This window comes from Stigmatopora argus, chromosome 15 (genome assembly GCF_051989625.1).
Source record: "Stigmatopora argus isolate UIUO_Sarg chromosome 15, RoL_Sarg_1.0, whole genome shotgun sequence".
Classification (NCBI taxonomy): domain Eukaryota; kingdom Metazoa; phylum Chordata; class Actinopteri; order Syngnathiformes; family Syngnathidae; genus Stigmatopora; species Stigmatopora argus.
Genome location: NC_135401.1, coordinates 7,203,622 through 7,223,948, shown reverse-complemented (window position 1 = coordinate 7,223,948; position 20,327 = coordinate 7,203,622). Strand labels below are relative to the sequence as shown.

At 43.9% G+C, this 20,327-nt stretch overlaps 3 protein-coding genes across 6 annotated transcripts in view; 2 read left to right on the top strand and 1 right to left on the bottom strand.

Moving 5' to 3' along the window:
* Positions 1 to 1,609, top strand: part of ptgr2 (prostaglandin reductase 2) — a 23,743-nt gene extending 22,134 nt beyond the window's left edge. Inside the window, exons 12-13 of one of the 2 annotated variants that reach the window (XR_013305247.1) lie at positions 1,297 to 1,392; positions 1,478 to 1,609. The gene's annotated coding sequence lies outside the window, so the exon portion shown is untranslated. Of the gene's footprint in view, positions 1 to 1,296 lie in introns of both variants that reach the window. The other variant, XR_013305246.1, reaches the window with a different exon arrangement.
* tmem62 (transmembrane protein 62) overlaps positions 1 to 3,422 on the bottom strand; it is an 8,776-nt gene extending 5,354 nt beyond the window's left edge. Inside the window, exons 1-6 of the mRNA XM_077621224.1 lie at positions 2,921 to 3,422; positions 2,154 to 2,265; positions 1,952 to 2,089; positions 790 to 835; positions 530 to 671; positions 35 to 159 (exon numbers count right to left, since the gene is read on the bottom strand). Coding sequence (XP_077477350.1) covers positions 35 to 159; positions 530 to 671; positions 790 to 835; positions 1,952 to 2,089; positions 2,154 to 2,265; positions 2,921 to 3,109 — 752 coding nt within the window. The 5' untranslated portion in view covers positions 3,110 to 3,422. The remainder of the gene's footprint in view (positions 1 to 34; positions 160 to 529; positions 672 to 789; positions 836 to 1,951; positions 2,090 to 2,153; positions 2,266 to 2,920) is intronic.
* ttbk2a (tau tubulin kinase 2a) lies at positions 1,779 to 20,327 on the top strand. Of its 3 annotated transcripts, XM_077621219.1 has the most exons (18): positions 1,779 to 1,842; positions 1,940 to 2,099; positions 6,302 to 6,477; positions 7,894 to 8,041; positions 9,152 to 9,225; positions 9,344 to 9,484; positions 9,689 to 9,793; positions 9,876 to 9,941; positions 10,131 to 10,223; positions 10,310 to 10,435; positions 10,503 to 10,660; positions 10,844 to 11,054; positions 11,165 to 11,367; positions 11,548 to 12,091; positions 13,206 to 13,526; positions 15,668 to 16,356; positions 16,773 to 17,161; positions 19,686 to 20,327. In XM_077621219.1, exons 3-18 carry the CDS (start codon positions 6,409 to 6,411, stop codon positions 19,718 to 19,720), a joined length of 3,372 nt encoding a protein of 1,123 aa, XP_077477345.1. In that variant the 5' UTR covers positions 1,779 to 1,842; positions 1,940 to 2,099; positions 6,302 to 6,408; the 3' UTR covers positions 19,721 to 20,327. The 3 variants fall into 3 exon arrangements, with proteins under 3 accessions (XP_077477345.1, XP_077477344.1, XP_077477346.1); XM_077621218.1 differs by lacking the exons at positions 1,779 to 1,842; positions 1,940 to 2,099 and adding an exon at positions 4,386 to 4,665; XM_077621220.1 differs by lacking the exons at positions 1,779 to 1,842; positions 1,940 to 2,099; positions 13,206 to 13,526 and adding an exon at positions 4,389 to 4,665.

Genomic DNA, 20,327 nt, shown 5'->3' with positions numbered 1-20,327 from the left:
CTGGAAAGATTATGGTCACGGAATGTGCGCTCACCTCATAATCTCCCGCACCCCCGGCGATGGCGACACAATGGTGGAGGTGGTATAGTGGCCGAACCAGATCGACTGGTTGCTTTTGAGACTCTCTACTCTGAACGCGTCCAGCATGTCCATCTGAGTCTGCACAACAACAACAATTTTGTTGTTGTTTACATTTTCGATTGTACAACATCACTCGAGCATGCCACATTTTTGTCATTTAACCCGCCTGTAAGCAAATAAGCCATATATAGTTGGATTTAAATTGTAAAAAGGCTAAATGACTAATTGCGGGGAACCCAATAATCGATCGAATGATCGCTGCCTCTATGGGACGCCTATTGCCCTCAACATTCAATGTATCGTATGATATGTAATCTCAACTGATTTATCTTTAAAATTAACCCCTTAATAATAAAGCTAACGTGCGTAGATAAATGTTCGTTTAAAAAAATGTAACTAAAAATAACTATTGATAAATTGCTATATTTGTTGTTGTGCTGCTGCCCACCTGATTGAGAATCCCGAAAAAATTGTACGGTCTCTTGGGTCCTGGCGTCAGTGTGGCGTCGGCGCACACGAAGGAGTAATTTCCAAACGCCGTGGTGTGCACATAATGGAAGGAGCCCATCTTCTGATTGGCTGAGTATTTCCTGGAATGCACGCAGAAGCCCACATGATATTTGACATGCTCACCATGTTTCGAAAAGAGACGCCAGACTCCAAAAATAGTGTTGTTCTACTTTTGCGTGAAAAGACGCTAATACACACCGGTAATAGTTGTTAACGCTGTCCAGCGACATGATGTTAAAGGCATCTGAAAAAAGATATTCACAAAATGTTAATACACACCAAAAATGCGCATCTTAAAAATGAACAGATTTATTTTGGATTCTTCTAAGTGACATACCCAGGTCTTTTTAGCTCAATGGCTCATTGACAGCGATAGCCATTCAATCTATTTTGACTGATAAATTGTTGCCAGGCCCTCCCTGTCAAGATGGATTGGATGTCAGTTGACGATCATTCACCGCAAGATATCCTAGTTAAAGTGGATTTGATGTCTATCGCAGTCAATGGCAATGAATTGGTAAAGGAATTCAATAGAAGCAAGAAGTGGAAGCTTGAATGGGTCAATCAAACCCTACAGAGTTTGTATTTTTCCTATTTCCTTTTCATATTTTCCACAATGTTCAAAATAACTAACAGGCAACCTCACATTTTACTTTGTTTTTCTTCATAAGTTTGCTCCTCACACACATACTATGTGTTTAATAGGGGATGGAGAAGAGATGTAAACAACAAGAAGAAAACTGCAATCGAACGGCAGTTGTCACAGATTTGCCTCAAGAGGATTGGATCAAAATTGAAGAGGTCGCTGTCGGGGAAAAAGCTTGTCTTTGGTGAAACCTTTTATTCCATCAAATCGGACAAGCTCACATTACAACATATCAATCAGGATAAAAGGACAGCATGTCACTTCCTCATTTGCGTTTGGAGATCTGGTTTCACTTTCAAGAGCTTCTCGTTCTGCTGGACCATAAGGAAAAAAGGAGGAACTCCACCACTTCCTGTCTTCAGGCTACCAATGTAACGTAAGTAATTTAAGTTATTGTCCGTTTTTTCATCTCCTTATTTTGAGAGGGTCAGGGGTTATTCAAATGAGTCAGCAAAAGCACCATCCAAAATTGACTGTCGGGTAATCGTTAGGTGACTAGTAATGTAAATTCTACGCTTTTATATATGTGATTCTTCTTTAGGGATTCCACTTTTTGACATATCACCCATCCAGTCTACTCACATGGTTCAGCTACAATGTTGAAGGTAATTATGTAAGTGAGACTGATTATCTGATGAGTTCACCATTCTAATTTGAAATTCCCATTTTGATTTCAAAATCATCACTCATTCCATATTGAAGGCGATGGACTACCGTGATTTCCACGAATGTCGATCCACCGCGTGCGCTCCATCACGCCGGACCTCTTGAGGATGTTGTGGTAGGCCTGCCATTCCACCTCGTGCTGGAGGGAACCCACCTTGCTTTCCGTCTTGGCGTCGGTCAGGTCCCCTGGAGGAACGTAAGTTGACTCCCATGGGTTCATTTTTTTTCAGTTTTGTATTATTTTGAATACCTGTCGCAAGCACCAGCGACGGCTTAATCACGTCGATGGTGTCGGTGCAGAACTTTTCAAAGTCGGGGATCCGTTTCGGGTCGCGGAAGCGGCTGATGTGGATGTCGGACACCTGAAGAACAGTTAGGATGAAATTCACCTTTGAGTTTAAAAATAAACCATAGTGATTTTTTCCGGGTGTGCACATTTCAAAAGGCATAAATACAGCATATAGAATATATTTTTGAAAGCAGGGGAATAGATAGCTTGATAGGACATTGCCTGACTTAATTCATTCATTGCCATTGATGGGGAATGACACTTTAATGTTGATAGATAAATAAAATAGCATTTATAATAAATATCATTTTTTTAAAATCCTTTCATTTTAAATGGATTTTTTAAACAAAAAAACAACATCATTTTAAATAAATTACCTAAGTCAATAATTCCAATCTTATTTTGTATTAAGATATCTTTAAATCAAAGAAATAAGAAGATATATTTACTGTTAACTCATTGCATACCACTGACAGTCCCATTTCGCTACCAACCTTGCCAGGAGAAATAAATTGGACGGCTAGGACCGCCAATGGCAACCATGCAGAAACACTTTTTTTTTTTTTACACTTATTTATTTATTTTTATTAAAATATGTAACTAGGCTTTGTAAAGACGAGAGCAAAATGAGAGGTAATACGCCATGCCAATATAAAACGCAAACAAATAGATAGATATACACACACTCACATACTATATATATACGTTGTATAATTGAAAAATCCCACCTGTACAAACCAGAATATATTATTGTACTGGTCCCCGGGAAACAGGAGAGACGTTCCCCGATCGCTGTCGTCTCTATTCCGAACGCTCCGTTTGGGGTGCCAAGCCGTGTCGTAGCTGTCCAGCACCCAAGAGGTGAGGCACGCCAGAGCCAGTCCGACGAGAACCAGGACGCCGAACAGCTTCAGCATCCTCCAGCCGAGGCTAAAGAGTGGGGAGGGGGCAAGCTGTCGCCTCCGTCCGCCCCGCTCACCAAAACCTCTGGCGATCGTCTTGTCACCCACCACTAAACTACACTAACACACGCAGATGTCAAGAGAATTACCACATAGTGGCTGGCTGAGCGACTGCTCGTTGGGCCACCATCCTCTCCCTCTCCGCAGGAGACGCTTCAAGTCACCGGGCTCATTCGCCAGCTGGCCCGGAGTGCCTGCTGTCACAACCGGATGAGGCGAACTGGAGTTAGCTTCTACGGTTAGCTGCCAGTCAGCCACCCCCCATAGATATTACATATATTTATCGCTAGATGCCTTAAGATGCGAGTCGCTGGCGTTACTGATCACAGGCCATCTTGTATCAGACGACGTTCAACGGACTTAAAGGGAATGATTTTCTCCAAAGGGGCGCGGTGACCCAGTGGTTAGCATGTTCGTCTCACAGTTCTGGGATCAAGGGTCCAGTCCTCTGGTGGGTTCTGATCTTGTGCAACCAATTCAAGGGCTCCCCCGCCTACTCTCCACATTTTGCTTGGTTTAGCTCCAGCACCCCCGCAACCTTTATGAAGATACGCAGTACGGGAAATGAATGATGGATTACATTATTTTAAAAAATATATCTATTTGAGCAATTGTAGTTGTTTTTCCCCTCAAATAAATTCGCAATTAGCTAACGGCTCCGACGTAAAATGGCCCCCAAGTGTCCCCGTTGGCTCACAGTTGCAGTCAGTCATCTAGTTTTTATATATGCTGTAATACAAAAAGCACGGACCAGGCTGGAAGGAATGACGTTGTCATCACTTGAGCAAAGATGAAGTAGTAGAAAGATGAGGTCTCACTTTGCTACTTTTAATTTGAGTCATAGATAAACAGTTAGGGATTGATGAAACATTTATTTTTGACATATATAGGCGACTAATTTTAGGGCTGTGTGATCCAATTCTCCTAGCTGGAGATGTGTCGACCTTTTTGCTATGTTGAATTGTCATTTATGTTTGCGAGAGTGGGTCATTTTGTTAAAAAAAAAACCAAACAAACATAAATCTTGTTAAAATCGCCATTTTTGGCGTATACCAAACCATTGTCGTCATCGCAACTTCATGTCGTTTGTGTCTTTTTACTATTGTCATCATATAATTGTCATCAAATGTTGCTTTTTCGTTAGAAAAATACACCCAGGAGTCGTTATGGGGACGTTGCGCGTGATTGGTTGAAGCGCGAACGCGCTTCTTTCGCTCTCACGCGCGTTCCCGACCGTCTTGTTGCGAAGGTTTGAAGCCTCGGGGGCGCGCACGTAGGAAGTTCCGTCTCTCACGTCACCTCGCGTCACGGGTCCGCATCGACCGACACAAGAGATGCTGAGGTGACAGCCCGGAGAAGGAGAAACATATTCGGAAGCCTTTCGCCCTCCCTTTTCGCTCTCCGAGCAGGCCACGACGAGAATGAGCTCCTCGTCGCTGCGGGTCGTCTCCGTGGATGTAGCCGCTACTGCCTAACCACACCCGGGTTCGTCGTTTTCGGGTCAAGGCGAGGTAAAGCCAACGCTTCACTTTGCATCCCCACGCCACGCCATTTTACCCCCGCGTTGCTGTTTACGTTGCCAAGATGAACAGCGTCCATTTCCACGCCAACAGTCGTGTTGCAGCCTGCTTTGACCACGAAATAGCCGAGTAACGGTTCGTTCAGTGCCCGGGCCACGACCACCACTGCGGCGGCGGTGGCGAACGTGCATCCCCGAAAACACGTCACGCCGCTGGGTTTCGTTGCGGTTGGCTCTTCGGAAATGCCTGCTGAGAAATCCAGCATATGTTCATTTCTGTATCACCAAGACCAGTTGCCAAAAAAAAACATCCAGCAGAACTGGTTTTGCTGTACAGGAACCAGTTTATATTGGATTTCTTAGCACGGATGAATGTACTTAGTAGTGATGTCCACGCGTGATTTGAACCATGGTCCATCGACCTTAGTAGGGTGTGGAGTGGCTAGACATGTGCTGCAAGCAAAACATTTATTGTATAATTTATTGGACATGTTTAATAAGCGGATTATACTTATATTATAATTTTCTGCATGTATTTTTGCTTTAAGTATATTCCAAAATATATTGTCCGCTCTATTATCATGTACAGGCCACACTTGTATAGCAAATGCTGCCCATAGTTGGCTGGGATAGGCTCCAGCACCCCGACATCCCATGTTAGGATAAAGATTACAGAAAATGAATGAATGAAAAAGTGGATTTAAATCAGTTTAGGATTGCTAGCAAATTGAAATTACACTATCAGTAAACTTCTTTATCAAATCTTGCATATACTTTTCCCCCAAATCCCATGTCATTAATACAGATGAAGAATTCGCGTGTTTCTGTTTTGTCTGTCTTTTGCACATCATCACACTTTAAGAGCCACAATGGTACACGGCGGTTGCCTGGGAGACGATTGGAGAGGGTGGGAGTCATGGACATGTGTGATTTATAACAGTGTTGGAAGACACTGATGCTTTGGCAGCTTCTTCTATGTTGGTCGCATGTTTTGTATTTTTTTGTGGGGAAATTCAATCAGTCAAACATTGACTAAGCTGAAGTCTCGCCTAATTTGTCAAAGTGTCGTATGTTGTACAACAATTTTACATTTCATCAACCATCAACCATGTCAAGTGTGAGGTCGCGTTCCACAGGACTCGGCTTTCCTTGATGGATTCCCTTCTTGATGGTCCAGATCACGGCTTTAAAAGCTGAGTGAATGCCTGTTATGTAACAATGCCGTGTGTGTGGTGTGATGAATGAAATGTCTGTGGGAGTGTTACATGAAAGAATCTTCTACTACAGAGCTAAAGCTGTCGCCAATCTGTTGCTGTGAAGTTAAAATTCTTAGTTGAATGGCTGGATGATGGCAAAGATGCAGACAGGTTAGGCTCTCAACTCACTCACTCCCATTTTGTGGCTATGGCGTCCAATCTATCTGGACAGGGAGTCCAATGGAATGGCAGCTCTCCTAGTTCCAATGGTTTGGACGTCAATGGCAGCCAAGAAGTAAAACAATTTAAGGGCTAAGAAGTGGAAGATAAGGAAGTACGATGGTCAATTCTCAGACTTAAACCCTACAGAATGTACATGTTTCCTCTTATTTATTTTTATTTTTTTCATTTTACATCATTTCTCATCCTCAGGGCTGTTTAACAAGCTCCAGATGCTCGCCCTCGTCTGAGCCTGTCACACGAGAGTGGTTGGTGGAGGGAGGGCGGGGTCAGATTAACAGTCGGGGTCTTCAGGCGGCATGAGCGGGGGAGCGGAGCAAGTGGACATCCTCAGCGTGCTCTCCCTGGTGAAGGAACGATGGAAAGTGGTGAGTCATGATCTCATCAAACTGCTAGTGCATGATCATTTTTGCCAGCCACTTACAGTGGTGCACCTCCAACCTTTTTTGTCTAGGGCTACCACAAAAGCTTATTTTCATCATAGTCAACGAATCAACAATTATTAGCACAAAAATGTGTCATTCCCTGTCCTATTACATTTGAGCTAAAAAGATAAAAGTTCAAAACAGAATAATCATTGATTTCCAAAACAAAAGCAGATCTTTGCTAATATGTTAATTTCATTACAATGTGAATCATCTGCTTTCATTGTGGACGACAGAAATCTCCCAATAGCTTTTGTAATTAATAGAATGTATCAAGATAAAAAAATGTTTTTTTCCATTTAGTTATATTGATTTTTTTCTATTGTTAATGCATTTCCTCATGAATGAAATTAGACAAATTAAAAATATCTAAATATAATAAAATGTACTATGAAATGGCCCAATAAAGCAGATATGGACCGTTTTTACATCTAAACATTAATGGACTATCAAAATAATCATGGATTACGACAGACGTCCAATTAATTTAAACCGGTAATCCTGTTTGTTAATGCTCATCTTTCAATGAATTGGACATCTAGCGCAGTCAATGGCAACCAATGTCTCTAAACCTTAATGGACTATCAAAATAATTATCAATTAAAATAGACGTCCAATTAATTTAAACCAGGAATCCCGCTTCTTAATCTTTCAATAAATTGGACATCTAGAGCGGTCAATGGCAGCCAATGAGTTAATGATCACTGCTGCGGCTCCCAGTTCAAATTGGACGTCCATCACCTTCCGTGATTGTGTTAACTGAGCTCGTGTCCCCAAAGTGCAACCGACATTTCCGGGGTCACATGTAGCATTGCGGCTTGGTGAGGTCTAAAAATAGCCAAGGAGTTGCTATTCCTGTCCACAATTGAGCTATAAAAGAGCAGAGAGCGACCGTGTCTGCTCCTCGCCGTGTTGCCGATTCTTCTCAGCTAAGGAGCCCACTTATGTAAGAATGCCGCAGTTAATCCTCGCGTGGAGGACAGCAAAGGGCACGCGGCGGCTAAGAGGGAAATGAAAGCTCTGCTTGGTGCTATAGGGGTGAGAGTGCAAGAGGTTGGAGAGGCAGAGTGCAAATTAGGTGAGAATTTGTGGACGGCAATTGATAGCCATACGCTTTTTCATGGTGTCGTTAAATGAGGGCAGGTGTTTAGCGCGCAGACTGTCTGCCACACGTGGAATCGTAACTCGCTGGCTGCGGTTGACGGTGACAGATTAATAGGATCTTTAAAAATGAGCTGCTTTTTTTACATTGACTACACAGCTGATGAATAATAATAATCATTTCATCTCTTTTAACCAATGGGAATTACTAAGTTAAATGTTGCGCAACAGATTCAATGTAGTATTTTCTACCTCCAGGTGAAGAAGATCGGGGGCGGCGGTTTCGGGGAGATTTACGAAGCGCTCGACCTACTGACCCGAGTCAGTGTGGCGCTCAAGGTGGAGTCGGCTCAGCAGCCCAAACAAGTCCTCAAGATGGAGGTGGCCGTGCTCAAGAAGCTGCAGGGTGCGTTTCCGTAGTCCCTAGTTTCATTTTCCACCCCACTGTATTGATTGCCGCGACCGACAGCTCTGACCTTTGGAGGTCGGACACCCGAGATGATGATTAGGAATCCTGCCAGGTCCTTAAAAAAGTCTGTTGCAAAGACACAGGAAGTCTGTTTTGTTTTGAAGCAGCTATTTTCAGGTTACTTTAAGGCATTCCCAGTAACATTTTTACCATACTCTGAATTTCCCTCCAATTCACTATCAAATCCGTTAAGGCAGAAAATATCATTACAGAAATGCGAGTGATACTTTGTTTGTTTTTTGGGTCAAGCTCACCCTTAAGCAACTTTAATCAAGTCTTGGTTAAGTTCTGCATTATTACGGCATCACTGGAAAAGTTTGTTGACACAAACTAGGTGAACGCCAGTAGATCAGAGCTTTTCTTTAAGGGCCCATTTTATATACCATACATGTTTCATTCAGATAGAACAACATGTTCCACATTTTGTTGCGTTTGCTCTGTCTCTTGAACCACATGCCCTTTGCAGTATGTTTTGCCCTCATCTGAGAAGAAAATCAATGAGCTTGGATCACGTTGGCTATTTAATGGCCAAGGCCCGGGCGCATCATGCTTGCGCAGCCTTCCTCAAGAGAGAACAAATGTAACTCGAGATGAAACAGGACTCTTCATCTCATAGTCGAAAACCTGTGCTGTTAAAAGAAAATACTAAAGATGAATTGAAATGTCATTTTAGTTTGCAGTGCCCATTTCAGCCTTACATATTATTTCCACTCTATGACAAATTATCGCTGCCAAACCCTCCAAGTGATCATTGATTGGTTGTCTATCAGCATCAATGGAAGCCAATGAGTTAAGGAGTTCACCAGGGCCGAGAAGTGGAAGGTATCGGACATATCAAGTCAATCTGCAGACTTAAACCCAAGAGAGTATGCATTTTTCCTGTATGGTTATGTTCACCAGAACAATCAGTCAAACGAATGATTTTCTTTGTTCTATCTGGTTCATGGCCACTAATGACAGCAGTGAGTTAATATTAATATTGGTGCCTGACGAACTAATCGGTACACCCGACAATGTCTGACATCACACGTCTTTCGTTCCTCCCAGGGAAGGACCACGTGTGTCGCTTCGTGGGATGCGGCCGCAACGACCGGTTTAACTATGTGGTCATGGAGCTTCAGGTTGGTGTTACAAGATGTCAGGTTGACAGTTTTTTTTAATCTAATAATTGAATCGTGTCGTCATAATCCTGAGGACTGTTTGTAGAGTGGTCCACTAAGATACCATGTGACTTGACAGGGTCGCAATCTGGCAGACCTGAGGAGGAGCATGAGCCGGGGAACGTTCAGCATCAGCACCACTTTGCGTTTGGGCCGCCAGATACTGGAAGCCATTGAGAGCATTCACTCAGTGGGCTTCCTGCATCGGGACATCAAACCAGTAAGCTTGTTCTTTTTTTTTTTACAATTTACAATTGTACAAATTATAATTTATAAATGAATACAGCAGAAACAATGTCCGATTATTTTTATGATTAGTCACTTGAATGGCTCATATAAAAATGGTTAATGGCCAGTGGGTTAGTTTAGACATCACAAATTTTGCTGTTTCCAGTCATGACTTCATGATTTTTTTTTCTTTCAGTCCAATTTCGCCATGGGTCGCTTCCCCAGTACCTGCCGCACTTGTTACATGCTTGACTTTGGTTTAGCACGCCAGTTCACCAACTCGTGCCAAGAGGTCCGACCGGTAAGGATGCCAGCCCATCCGACAATATGGCTAGGGAACCATTTTTCTTTATCAATAGCATCTCTGCCTTTTTGTCCGTAAGCCTCGTCCAGTGGCAGGATTCCGGGGAACGGTGCGCTACGCGTCTGTCAATGCACACAAAAATAAGGTAAACTTGTTTTTGTCCCGAAATTGTGGGTTGTGTTTTGGGTTTGATTTCTTTTTTTTTCTCTTTCATCGCCATTAACTTCAACTAGGAGGGCAAAAACTGAATGAATACAATAGCAAGAATGACGCTAGTTTGCTCGTAAAAAGTGTATATCTGTCCTATGTCACAACCCTTGTTGTAATTGCACAGGAGATGGGTCGCCATGATGATTTGTGGTCCCTCTTCTACATGCTGGTGGAGTTCCTTGTAGGTCAGTTGCCTTGGAGGAAGATCAAGGACAAGGTAGGCAAAAGCAATGACACGCATCTCGCAATGTGGAAGTGCCGATATAATTTCCATTGACAAAATGTGTGTTTGCGTTGGTTCAGGAGCACGTGGGTAAACTGAAGGACACGTACGACCACCGTTTAATGCTCAAACAGCTGCCAGCGGAATTTGGTCTTTTCTTGGAGCACATCTCCAGCCTCGACTACTTTACCAAGCCTGACTATCAGGTAATGGGTTTGGAAGTTCAAAGTTTCATTACAACAGATGGAGACTAAAAGTTCTTTTTTTTTGCAGCTGCTGATGTCGGTGTTCGACAACAGCATGAAGACGTACAACGTGGTGGAGAATGACCCGTACGACTGGGAGAGGACGGGCACGGATGGCACGCTAGTGATCAGCGCCAGTGCCACCACGCCGCAGCACCACACTCGCTTCACGCCCGCCCACATGGGGTATGTTTCATTTCAGATCACTACTTTCAATTGATAGATGTAAACTCCATTTGAACTGGGATTGCTTGCATTGAATTATCATATTTAAGCGCCATTGACGGCAATAGTCCAAAAAAGAAGCAGATAAATAACTCTTCTAAGGAAATGTCCGAATCGTTCACTTTCTGTCTTTTGTCTCCTCAGCATGGCGAACGCCTCTCTTATTCCGGGTGACTTGTTGCGTGAGAACACGGAGGAAGTTCTGCAGGACGAGCAGCTCAGCGACGCCGACAACAACGTGGCCGCACCCGACCGTGTGCCCAGTTCTCCCGGCCACCCGCCACGGACGCAGGAGGCCGACGTGTGGGAGGAGCTCGATCGCAACCGCAATCGGATACGCACGGGCTTGTGGAAGGTGAATCGCCAAGTACCGTTCGAGTCGTTTGTGTGGAAACTTCAGTCAGTCTTTAAACACCTCATTGAAACGTAAACCAACGTCACTTGTGTACATTGTCATTTGACCAGGCCGCCGCCGAAGAGGAGCAGGGCAACCCCCAAGCCCACCAAAGCACGTATGGAGCTCCAAACCTGGGCTCGCCTGTCAAAATATCTTCGGAGGAACGTGAGGGTACCCTGCTCAGGAAGCTGCGCAACATCCATAGCTTTGAGTTGGAGAAGAGACTTGGTCTGGAGTCCAAACCCAATCCCGAACGCTTACTAGAGGCCTGGTAAGTGACCAGGGTATCGTCATTTAGAAAGTGTTGATGTATTTCACTAGTTTCAGTTACAGTTTTTATAGGTCAAAGTTACTTTGTGGTGTAAAGACAGTTCATTTCTAGAGCAGATCTTGATCTTGAGTTGTTGTCCACATATTGTAGATAAATGCTAAGTGCCTCTTTACTTGATAGTCCCACAAAACAGATGCTCAGCAGCAGTCAGCAGCAGCGACACAAGAGCGAGAACGTGGCCGAGGGGGTCGCCGCCATCCCAGTAAACCAGGCTTTAGCGCCCACTACTGGAGAGCGTCGCGAGCGGGTGTGGCACTACGACGAAGAATTCCTTTCCAATGGCGGCGGGGGGTCACCCAAAGCGCCCTCCCCCAACTCTCCGGAGCACGGCGAGGGGGCTGCTATCAGCGGGGGCTTCGTAGCCCTCAACCTTAGCTCGGGCCGGCAGGACGTCGTCTCCCCGGACTGGGTTCTGGTGGAGCGGCCCGGGACCAAGGCCAGTTCCAGCCCTTCGGAAGAGGAGGCCGATGTCCTCCAGGAACCCGGGTGGGAACGGGGCGTGATGAGCCCTGCTTCTGGGAAAGCCAGGCCGGACAGCTTGGCGTCCTCCAAGGGCAGCGCCAAATCCGACAAGCTGGAGCTCAGCGTGGGGCCCGCCGAGGCCCTGCCGCCTGTAACCCCCACCAGCCCTGCGGAAGTCCTAACAGAGGGGGTCCTCACCCAGGTAAGCGCTTTTGTGTCCATTTTTTTAACTGTTCAAAAACTGCCAAGTTGGTGTTCCAGCTGTCAATGCTCATTTCTGGCAACTCTGCTGTAGTGACCAACGAAGGGCTTAGATGTGGCTGTTTCCCAACCTTTATTAAGACAAGGCAAATATTGTCGCTTTTAGTTGAAATCCTCTGTAACCATTGTTTCTCAAGGGAAATTTTTTTTTTTTTAAATTTCCTTGGCGTGTGTGCGCCATGACTTAGTCTCAATACACATGTGATCCAAAATTTTGTGACATTTTCTCATCCAGCTGACAGGTGTGTAGTACCTTTTTTTAATTTTCCACCTGTCACTGGCATAGTTAAAGGATGCAATCAAACGATCGGTCGTCATTTGCTTTTATGGGTAATGTTTTAAAATGAGTTGGAAATGACATGAAAGTGTTTAAGAGGTCATAATTCGTGTGAAATTTAGGCTTTCATCAAAGTGCTTTCTGATTCAAAGTGGTTGGGAATCACTGCTTTTTAAAATGAATATGACACTTGATCCCCTTTTATATAATCTGTTTACAGCATGGCTAGCTTTTTGGCTTTGAGTTGCAAATATCATGCTTGATTTTATTTGCAAAGTCTGCTTATTTTAAATGCCAACATTCACAGTTAGGGATGGACATTTATCAAATTTGCCTTGATGAAATATGATTTTTAAAAAGTACCAATTATGTCTTACATTTTTTTGCCTGTTTCTGTCACTTCAAAATTAATCAACGCTAAATTACCACTAAGCCAATTACTATTCTATCATAAAACCCATCCCTAATGACAATACATTTCTAAATCCTGCTCAGCCTGTGGGTGTGGCCAACTCAATCCCCCAATTGATCATTTACATAGTCCATGCCAATCAAAACGCTCTTTGGCAAAAACTGCTGAGTCATTATCTCTTCCACACTCGTATAGCAAAACCTTTCTGAAAATTTCTTCCTCCTTTTCTTCCTATCATACAAGTTCAATGAGAAAAGTATCGGTTTATTTTTTTCGTTTTTTTTCTCAGTCAACCAAAAGGGGCTCTGATTCCAACTTCCTCAGTTGTTTCACTGCCCCTCCTCTTTTGCCCTTCCCCTTTCTTAGCACCCCACCTCTCCTCCATCCCTGCCCGAGGAAGCGGCCGCTCGGACATCCGGCCCCATCCCTCTGCGCTCCCCCAGCCCTCACACCCTCCTCAGCACCCTGTCGGACCCTCTCCACCAGCGCCACCCGCTGGCCATGAGGCGTAGCCAGTCTGCTGACCATCACCGGGATCGCCCTCTGTCTTCCTCCTCTTGCCACGCCTCCTTAACGCTTCCACCCAGACCCTCAGCCAGTCGCAGGAAACTACCTGCCATCCCGGCCGGCGCCGCCAATGCCAACTTCCCCTCTGTCATACGTATAACCAGGGCCCAGCTGCAGCAGGTGACTGGCCCCTCGCAGCGGAACCTCAAAAGTCTTAATACAAGAAAACATTTTTGAGCCCTTTTGAAAGAAATGGCGCGAAAATCCAAACAAACATGAAGACCTAAAACCACGTGCATTGTTTTACATAGAATCTTTCAATAACACCACGTATCGTTTCACTTCAATAACACATCAACGTTAAAAGTAAACCAACTACACGATCATTCTGCCTTTTAAAGTCACAGATTCAACAGTAGGACATGAGAATTACAAGTCGTTTGACAATTTCTACAGAAAACCTGTGGCATTTAGTAAGGGAAAAAAATTATAGCACGATTGAACACTCTAAATTATCCCTAACTATGAGTGAGCACGTATGGGTTTTTGTCTCCTTGTACCCTGTGATTGGCTGGCAACCAATTCAGGGTCTCCCCTGCCTACCGGCAACACTTTGCTAAGATAGGCTCCACCACCCTCTGATCCTCGTGAGGATAAGCAGAATGGAAAATGAATGCAAAATATTTTTATGCCATTTACAATATATTTGCAAAAGACAAGACTCCAGCCCAACAACTCCTCCCGAATCTAATGTGGTAAGCGGCTCACCCCCAGCAGCATGCTAACACAAAACAGCAATTGAATTTAAACTCACATATTCCCTCTTGTCATCTGTCGCGTTAACAGCGGAATGTCATTCACCTTTGGTGGTGGCGCCTACAGCATGTCAGATGTTGAGGTAAAGCAGCACTTCCTAAGTGTTTAACCTGCATTCAGGTGCAGCTTCAAAGGGAGGAAAAATACAATAAGTGTCTTGGTTGAGGCTGCGAAGGACGCCGGATGAGTCATTTCGATCAAGGACTGTCCTGCATGAATCTCAATCTGGATGTATGCCCACATTAATGACGACCTGCACCACCTTTACGCATTTTTAATAGAACAAAGCAAAACGTAAACATAAAGTCTTGAACTTTGGAGGTTCCGCTCTACAATGCTTTCCATTCAAACCCACCACTCACTGCGCCCCCTTTTATTTTTGTATTTAGTTTGTTTTCCTTAAACTGCTTCTTTTGGCTTCTTTGTTCTTGTTTACCGTGCTGAAACCTTGACCACCTGTGCATTGACTGCATGGCTCTCAGGTGTTCTTGCGACAAGTGCTTTGAACACAAGTGTGTGTTTGTGTGTATCTAACGTGTACGTGCAGCATGAGTGTACGTTTGGATTGTCGACTCATGACCACAGGTCGCATGGTCTCTTTTTGTTTTTCCAGATCGTCTTTGTGCTCTCCATCTTCCTCTTCCTCTCTCTCTCCCTGTATTTGTTCCTCACCCTCTCTTCACTGAAGCCCCCTGCCAAGTTGCGTGAAACCAAACCTTTCCTGTCCGCCTGTCCCTGGCTTAGCACTCACAAGTTTGACTGACACCATGCTTCATAGCACGTGTTGTGTGTCTGATAATGGTAGCTATGGTACTGCATGCTGTTGTTGAACAACTAATGTCCATTTGTTACCCCAGCCACCCTTTCTATGTACAGTACCCCACTATTCGCGGGGGAATAGCGACCGAGTGCTACCGCGAATAGTGCAAAACTACCAGTGCTGGACGCCCCCTCAAAAATGCTTTATTAATGCCTAATGATGCCACAAAATGAGAGAATAAATTTGTATGGGTTCAAGCTTTAACGCCTGACATTTAAGGCAAACCATCAACTTTGACTAATTGGAGGATATTAAAAGTTTTGAAATTAAAAGCCCAATTCTGGAATGATCCAGCTCTCAATATATTGCTTGGTGCACATTTGTGGCTTCTTGGTCTCCACAAACTATGTTGGAGGGATTTGAGGAGCTTCATTTGGGGAATAGACTTTAAAAAGAAAGTGCTTTGCTTTGTGGAATCTTTTGGCAATTACCAAATCAAAATTTGAGGGGTGCCTCAATTAAATGTGGATTACCACTATTCGCGGAAGGGCTTTGTGATGATCCCACGCGAATAGCAGGGGTTCACTGTACTCCAAATTCTTCCTTCTGCATCAGGCTACTTGCTGGAGCACTACAGCCCAAATCCCTTGTATTCTACCAGCAACAAGTCTTGGACAAAAATGCTGACATCCTCGGGGTTTAACACAGGATTAATTTTCTAAATTTTCTTCCTTTGTCCCTCCAGTTGACGGCTCAGCGTCCGTCCGGGCTTTCCTCGGCGTCAGGGTCGGACAGCGCCCTCCCGCCAGAAAGGCGGCAAGAAGCCGAAGCGGAGCCCACCGTAGACTCCCCGGGGACCCCCACAGAAGCAGCGCCGGTCAACAGGGACCCCCCGAGCCCGGTGCCTAGCCGCCGAAGCGACTCCCCCCGCTCGCCCCGTAGTCCCGTTTCGCCTCACGGACAGCCATCGCCCAGTTCGCCCTGCACAGAGAAAGACAATTCAGCTCCGGAAAATGTGGTCGGCAAAGACTCCGCCCCTCGCCGCCGGCAGAGTCGCATCCCCGTACTGGAACCACCCCCTGCGGGTTCGGCCAAAGAGAAGCTATTGCAGAAGAAAGCCACCTCGGCCCCGCTGCCGTCGCCCTCCGCCTCGCCCTCCCTCTCTGACCGCCGCGCCCTTGCCACCGTGGCCTCCTTGGCCAGGGACCCGCTGTCAACCGCCTCGGACCGCTCCCAGGAGGAGGACTCGCTGGTGGGCTCCCGTTCAGATCGTCAGGGGGACGCCTCCCTGTCGTCCTCCTCAAGCCCGCTGTCCCGCCGGAGCAGGATCCCTCGGCCCGTTCACTTGACTTCGTCCGCCGAGCAGCTGGCCGCACGGTTCATGCCCCGCCCAACTCCTGGGAAGCCGCCATGCCGCAACTTGGTGGAGGGCAGGTACTTCAACATGTCTTTGAATTGTTTTACATTATAATTCAGTGGGCAATTTTGATCAGGACCCGCCCAGATTTGTATAAATTGTATAATTACATTTGAACGGAAAAGGGATGGAATTGAATTTCCACGCAGACAATTTTAGATTATAATTTATTATTATTTATTGGTAGTGGCGTAGATCAGGGTTGTCACGTTTTTTCTCTGTTGTGAAACACGTCTTGGAATAGTCATTCATTCATCAAAATGCTTAATGTCGTGTACTTGTATGACGCTAAGACCTATTGATGCGAATTTTACTTTTATGACAACTTTAGCGTTAGCACTTTAGCCCAAGCACCAAGACCAAGATTACTAGTTTTTAGATTTGCAGATTTGTTTCCTTTGAAATGACCTTTGACCCTTTTGTTCCCATGTAGGATCCGACGTTACCGCATCCGAGCGGGCAGCACCAGCGACTCAGACCTCCTGAATTGTCTGGCTCAGCTGGTGCAAGGCGGCCGCGGGTCCCCCGCTCCCCTCCACTGCCTGTCGGCCCCTTACGCCGGCTCCCGAACGACGGGCGTCAGCAGCCTGACCAGCTCGCCGCACCACATCCGCAGTTCTAGTGGCTCGCCTCGCAGCTCGTCCTCACTGCAGCGCTCCGTCAGCTCCTCGCCATCGCGCCACGAAAACCGCGGCAGCTTCTCCGGATCGCCCCCCACGCGCCGCCTCTACCACCACCACCACCACCAGGAGACGTGCTGTGGCCGGCAGGCCCGCAGCACCGCCTTCCACCTCTCCAGGGGCAAAGGGTGCAGTCGGGAGGGTAAGTGCTCCAGCAAGTTGGCCAGATAGTCGCCCAAAAGTTGGACGAAGAACACTTTTCGGTACTATCTCCTTTTCTCTCCGAATCTCAAGCCCTCCTCTTATCCTGTAACTTTTTTTTCTTTTTTCTAATAGTCATGTTATTCTTTTGGATAACAAAGTAGTGCAGCAGCATTTTATTTACCTATCCAGAAATCAGTAGTTAATACTGTAGCACAGTGGTACCCAACCTTTATTGAGCCACAGCTAATCTATTTCAGAAAAAAAATGCATTTGAGTTTTTAGTGACCCATCTATTTATAATATTCATTCAAAGTAAAAGTATAAAAATAGTCAAAAAAATGTTGAATAATCCAAACACTAAAATGCTCATCTGACCAAACAAACAATAACAAAATACAGATTAATAAAGTTAATAAAGCTATATTTTTAATTCAAACCGAGATTGTAATGGCATTGGATTTTTACTCTTACTTATTACATCAGGTTAATTAGTTCTGCATTGTCAAAGAAAACAGTTTTAAATTGATTTCTTGACATCAGTTAAGTTTTTGTAGTAAATAAATATTCATCTGTGGACCACTTGGTCAAATTGGAATTTTTTTGTGGCACTTTAATGGTTGGGAATCACTGCATCTTAGCGTACGATGTTAGCCGCTTCCATGTTTCCTCATCTCTCCTTCACAATGCAGTATATCGTCACTTATTTATCACTAGTATTAATGCACTCGGTTTGCGTACTGAAGAGTCTTTCAGTATAGTCAGTCGGTATTCATTAAGAGATTTCGCATTGCTTAAATAAGTCTTTTTTGCCCTCTCGTTTTTGGGCTTGCGCTTAAATTAAAAGCAATCGCTACGAATATACAATCACCTGTCGCGTACGTGAAAACACAAACCTTCTTGTGCCTACTCTAATCCCTTTTACGCAGTTAATCCGCTGTCTTGCGGTCAAGGGGTTGCACCAATATTCCACATTTGGAGGTAGTAACACAAGCTCCTTTCACACCAATTGAAAGCTGGCTTTTTGGCGAGTGACTATTCTTTACAAGAGAATGGGTGGGCTGACATGGCCATTTGTGTGCTTTCAAAGCCCTTTTAGAAACAAATGTCAATTTGGTAATAATCCTCTTTTAAATGTAGTGACAGAAGCCCCGTTCGTGTTCACTTTTTTTGCTGATACCGCCAAATTGGTTTAGATAAGCAATTTCATGACAATATCAGTTTATGTAAAATGATACGTTACTCGCTAATAATACGTTCTACCACAGTTTGATTTAATTTGGTTAAATTTACGTAATTTTATTTTAATACAGTATTATGCATACACTCAATGCAATTGAGTCAATTTGACCTAATGTAATAAAAAATAAAAAACACTATTGATTTTATTTTATTTTTTCTAGATTAAGTGGGATAAATATTTACCTGATTGGGATTCAACCGCAACCAAGTTATGTTTTATCATAATTAAAACATAAAAGTCCCATTCTTAAACGGACAATGACAGAAGTGTCAAAAGCAAAGGAGGATAAATTCAAGGTGTTTTGCGTTTCGGTGTAACAGGATTGTGGTGTGAAAGGGGTTTGTGTTACTAAGAAGTATGAACTGAATACTTTTATAAAAATTCTAATAACATTATTGACTATCATAGGCATCACCAAGAACATTGTTGGTTAACTGGTTAATTTTTTTCTGGCTTCCAATTCAGCAACTCTGAAAGACGAAATGGGACAATACTGTTTTCAGGCGCACGTTTCGAATTATAATCCAGATTATAAATATTTGAGTGGGGGGGGGTAGATGCCCTGCGGCATGTTAATGCAGAGGAGCAAAGGAAACTACTTTTTAATTGTAGCGCTAAAGCTTGTTCCCCGCTTGTAAGATAAACAGCTTCTTCTCGCCCACCCTACAAATTACAATATAACTCCCGCATGCTGAATCCACTACTAAATAAAAATACACTTTCTTCTTTTTACCTCACTGTGACCAATACGTTCAGTTTTACCTTCTGTAATGTGCTGCTTTCACGGCCAATTTAGGAAGATTCTTTAGTAGAAAACCTGATCATGCCTTGAATTATGGCAGAATCCAACTTTCCTGGCTCGATTTCAGATGCACTGTAACAGCTGAGCTTTTGCACTACTGTGGAAAAATGGTAAATCCCAGCTCCATTCAATGCATCGCTCAGTAGGAACGTGATAACAAATAATGTGAATGAACAAAATGGACTCAGTGGTTGAATTAGTCATGTCATTGCAATCATGATGTTTTTATTTATTTTATTTTGACTCATTCACTGCCATTGGCGACAATGGACATCTAATCCAATTAAACTCTCCCAGTTGAAATGGATTGGGAGGCCATCGTCATCAATGGCGGTGAATGAGTTAAAGATATAAAAAGTGAGTACCATGCAATGGAAAAGGGGCATTGTTTTTCTTTTGGAACTGACTTTGAATGACTGTCATTTGTCTGTGTGTTTTTTTAAACTCCACACCAAAACAATTAACATTTTTTCCCCGCAGGTTTCATAGATGGATCACGTTGCCAAATATTTTGATACAATATGTACGCTCTAAACACGAAAAGCTGTCGTCAGCGTTCGGTCCGCCGCCTTAACGCCTCTTCTCCGGCCCTTCTGAGATGCAAAAAGATCATTTTTCGCTATGTAAATTAAGCTCCAATAGATTTTAAACCGGCGAAAGTGAGGTTGAAACAATAAGACTAAAAATCAGTTGTTGTTTTTTGCTATTAGCGTAGAGAAGTGGCGTTCCGTGGTAACATTAGACCATTTTGTGTGTTGGAAAGGTTCTCATACTTGACGTTTTATTTATTCATGGTGATATTTTTGATGATTATGGCCATCTGTAACTCATTTGAAACGGTTTTTATTTATTTATTTTTATTTATATTTGTAATAATAATTGTGTATGTACGTTTTATTCTGTAAACGTTTCCATGGGAAAGAATGTATCAAAAAGTGGTTTTGTTTGTTTTGCATTGTATATAATTGTAATTATTTAAGTTGATGCTATCATTTGTATCATATCAATGCCTTGTACAGTGATTTGAATTTTTATTTAGTTGTGGTCGTTTTCTTTTGAAATTTTTTTGTATTTTATTTTTATAAACTGGTTATAAATAAAATACTCATTCCGCATGCATAA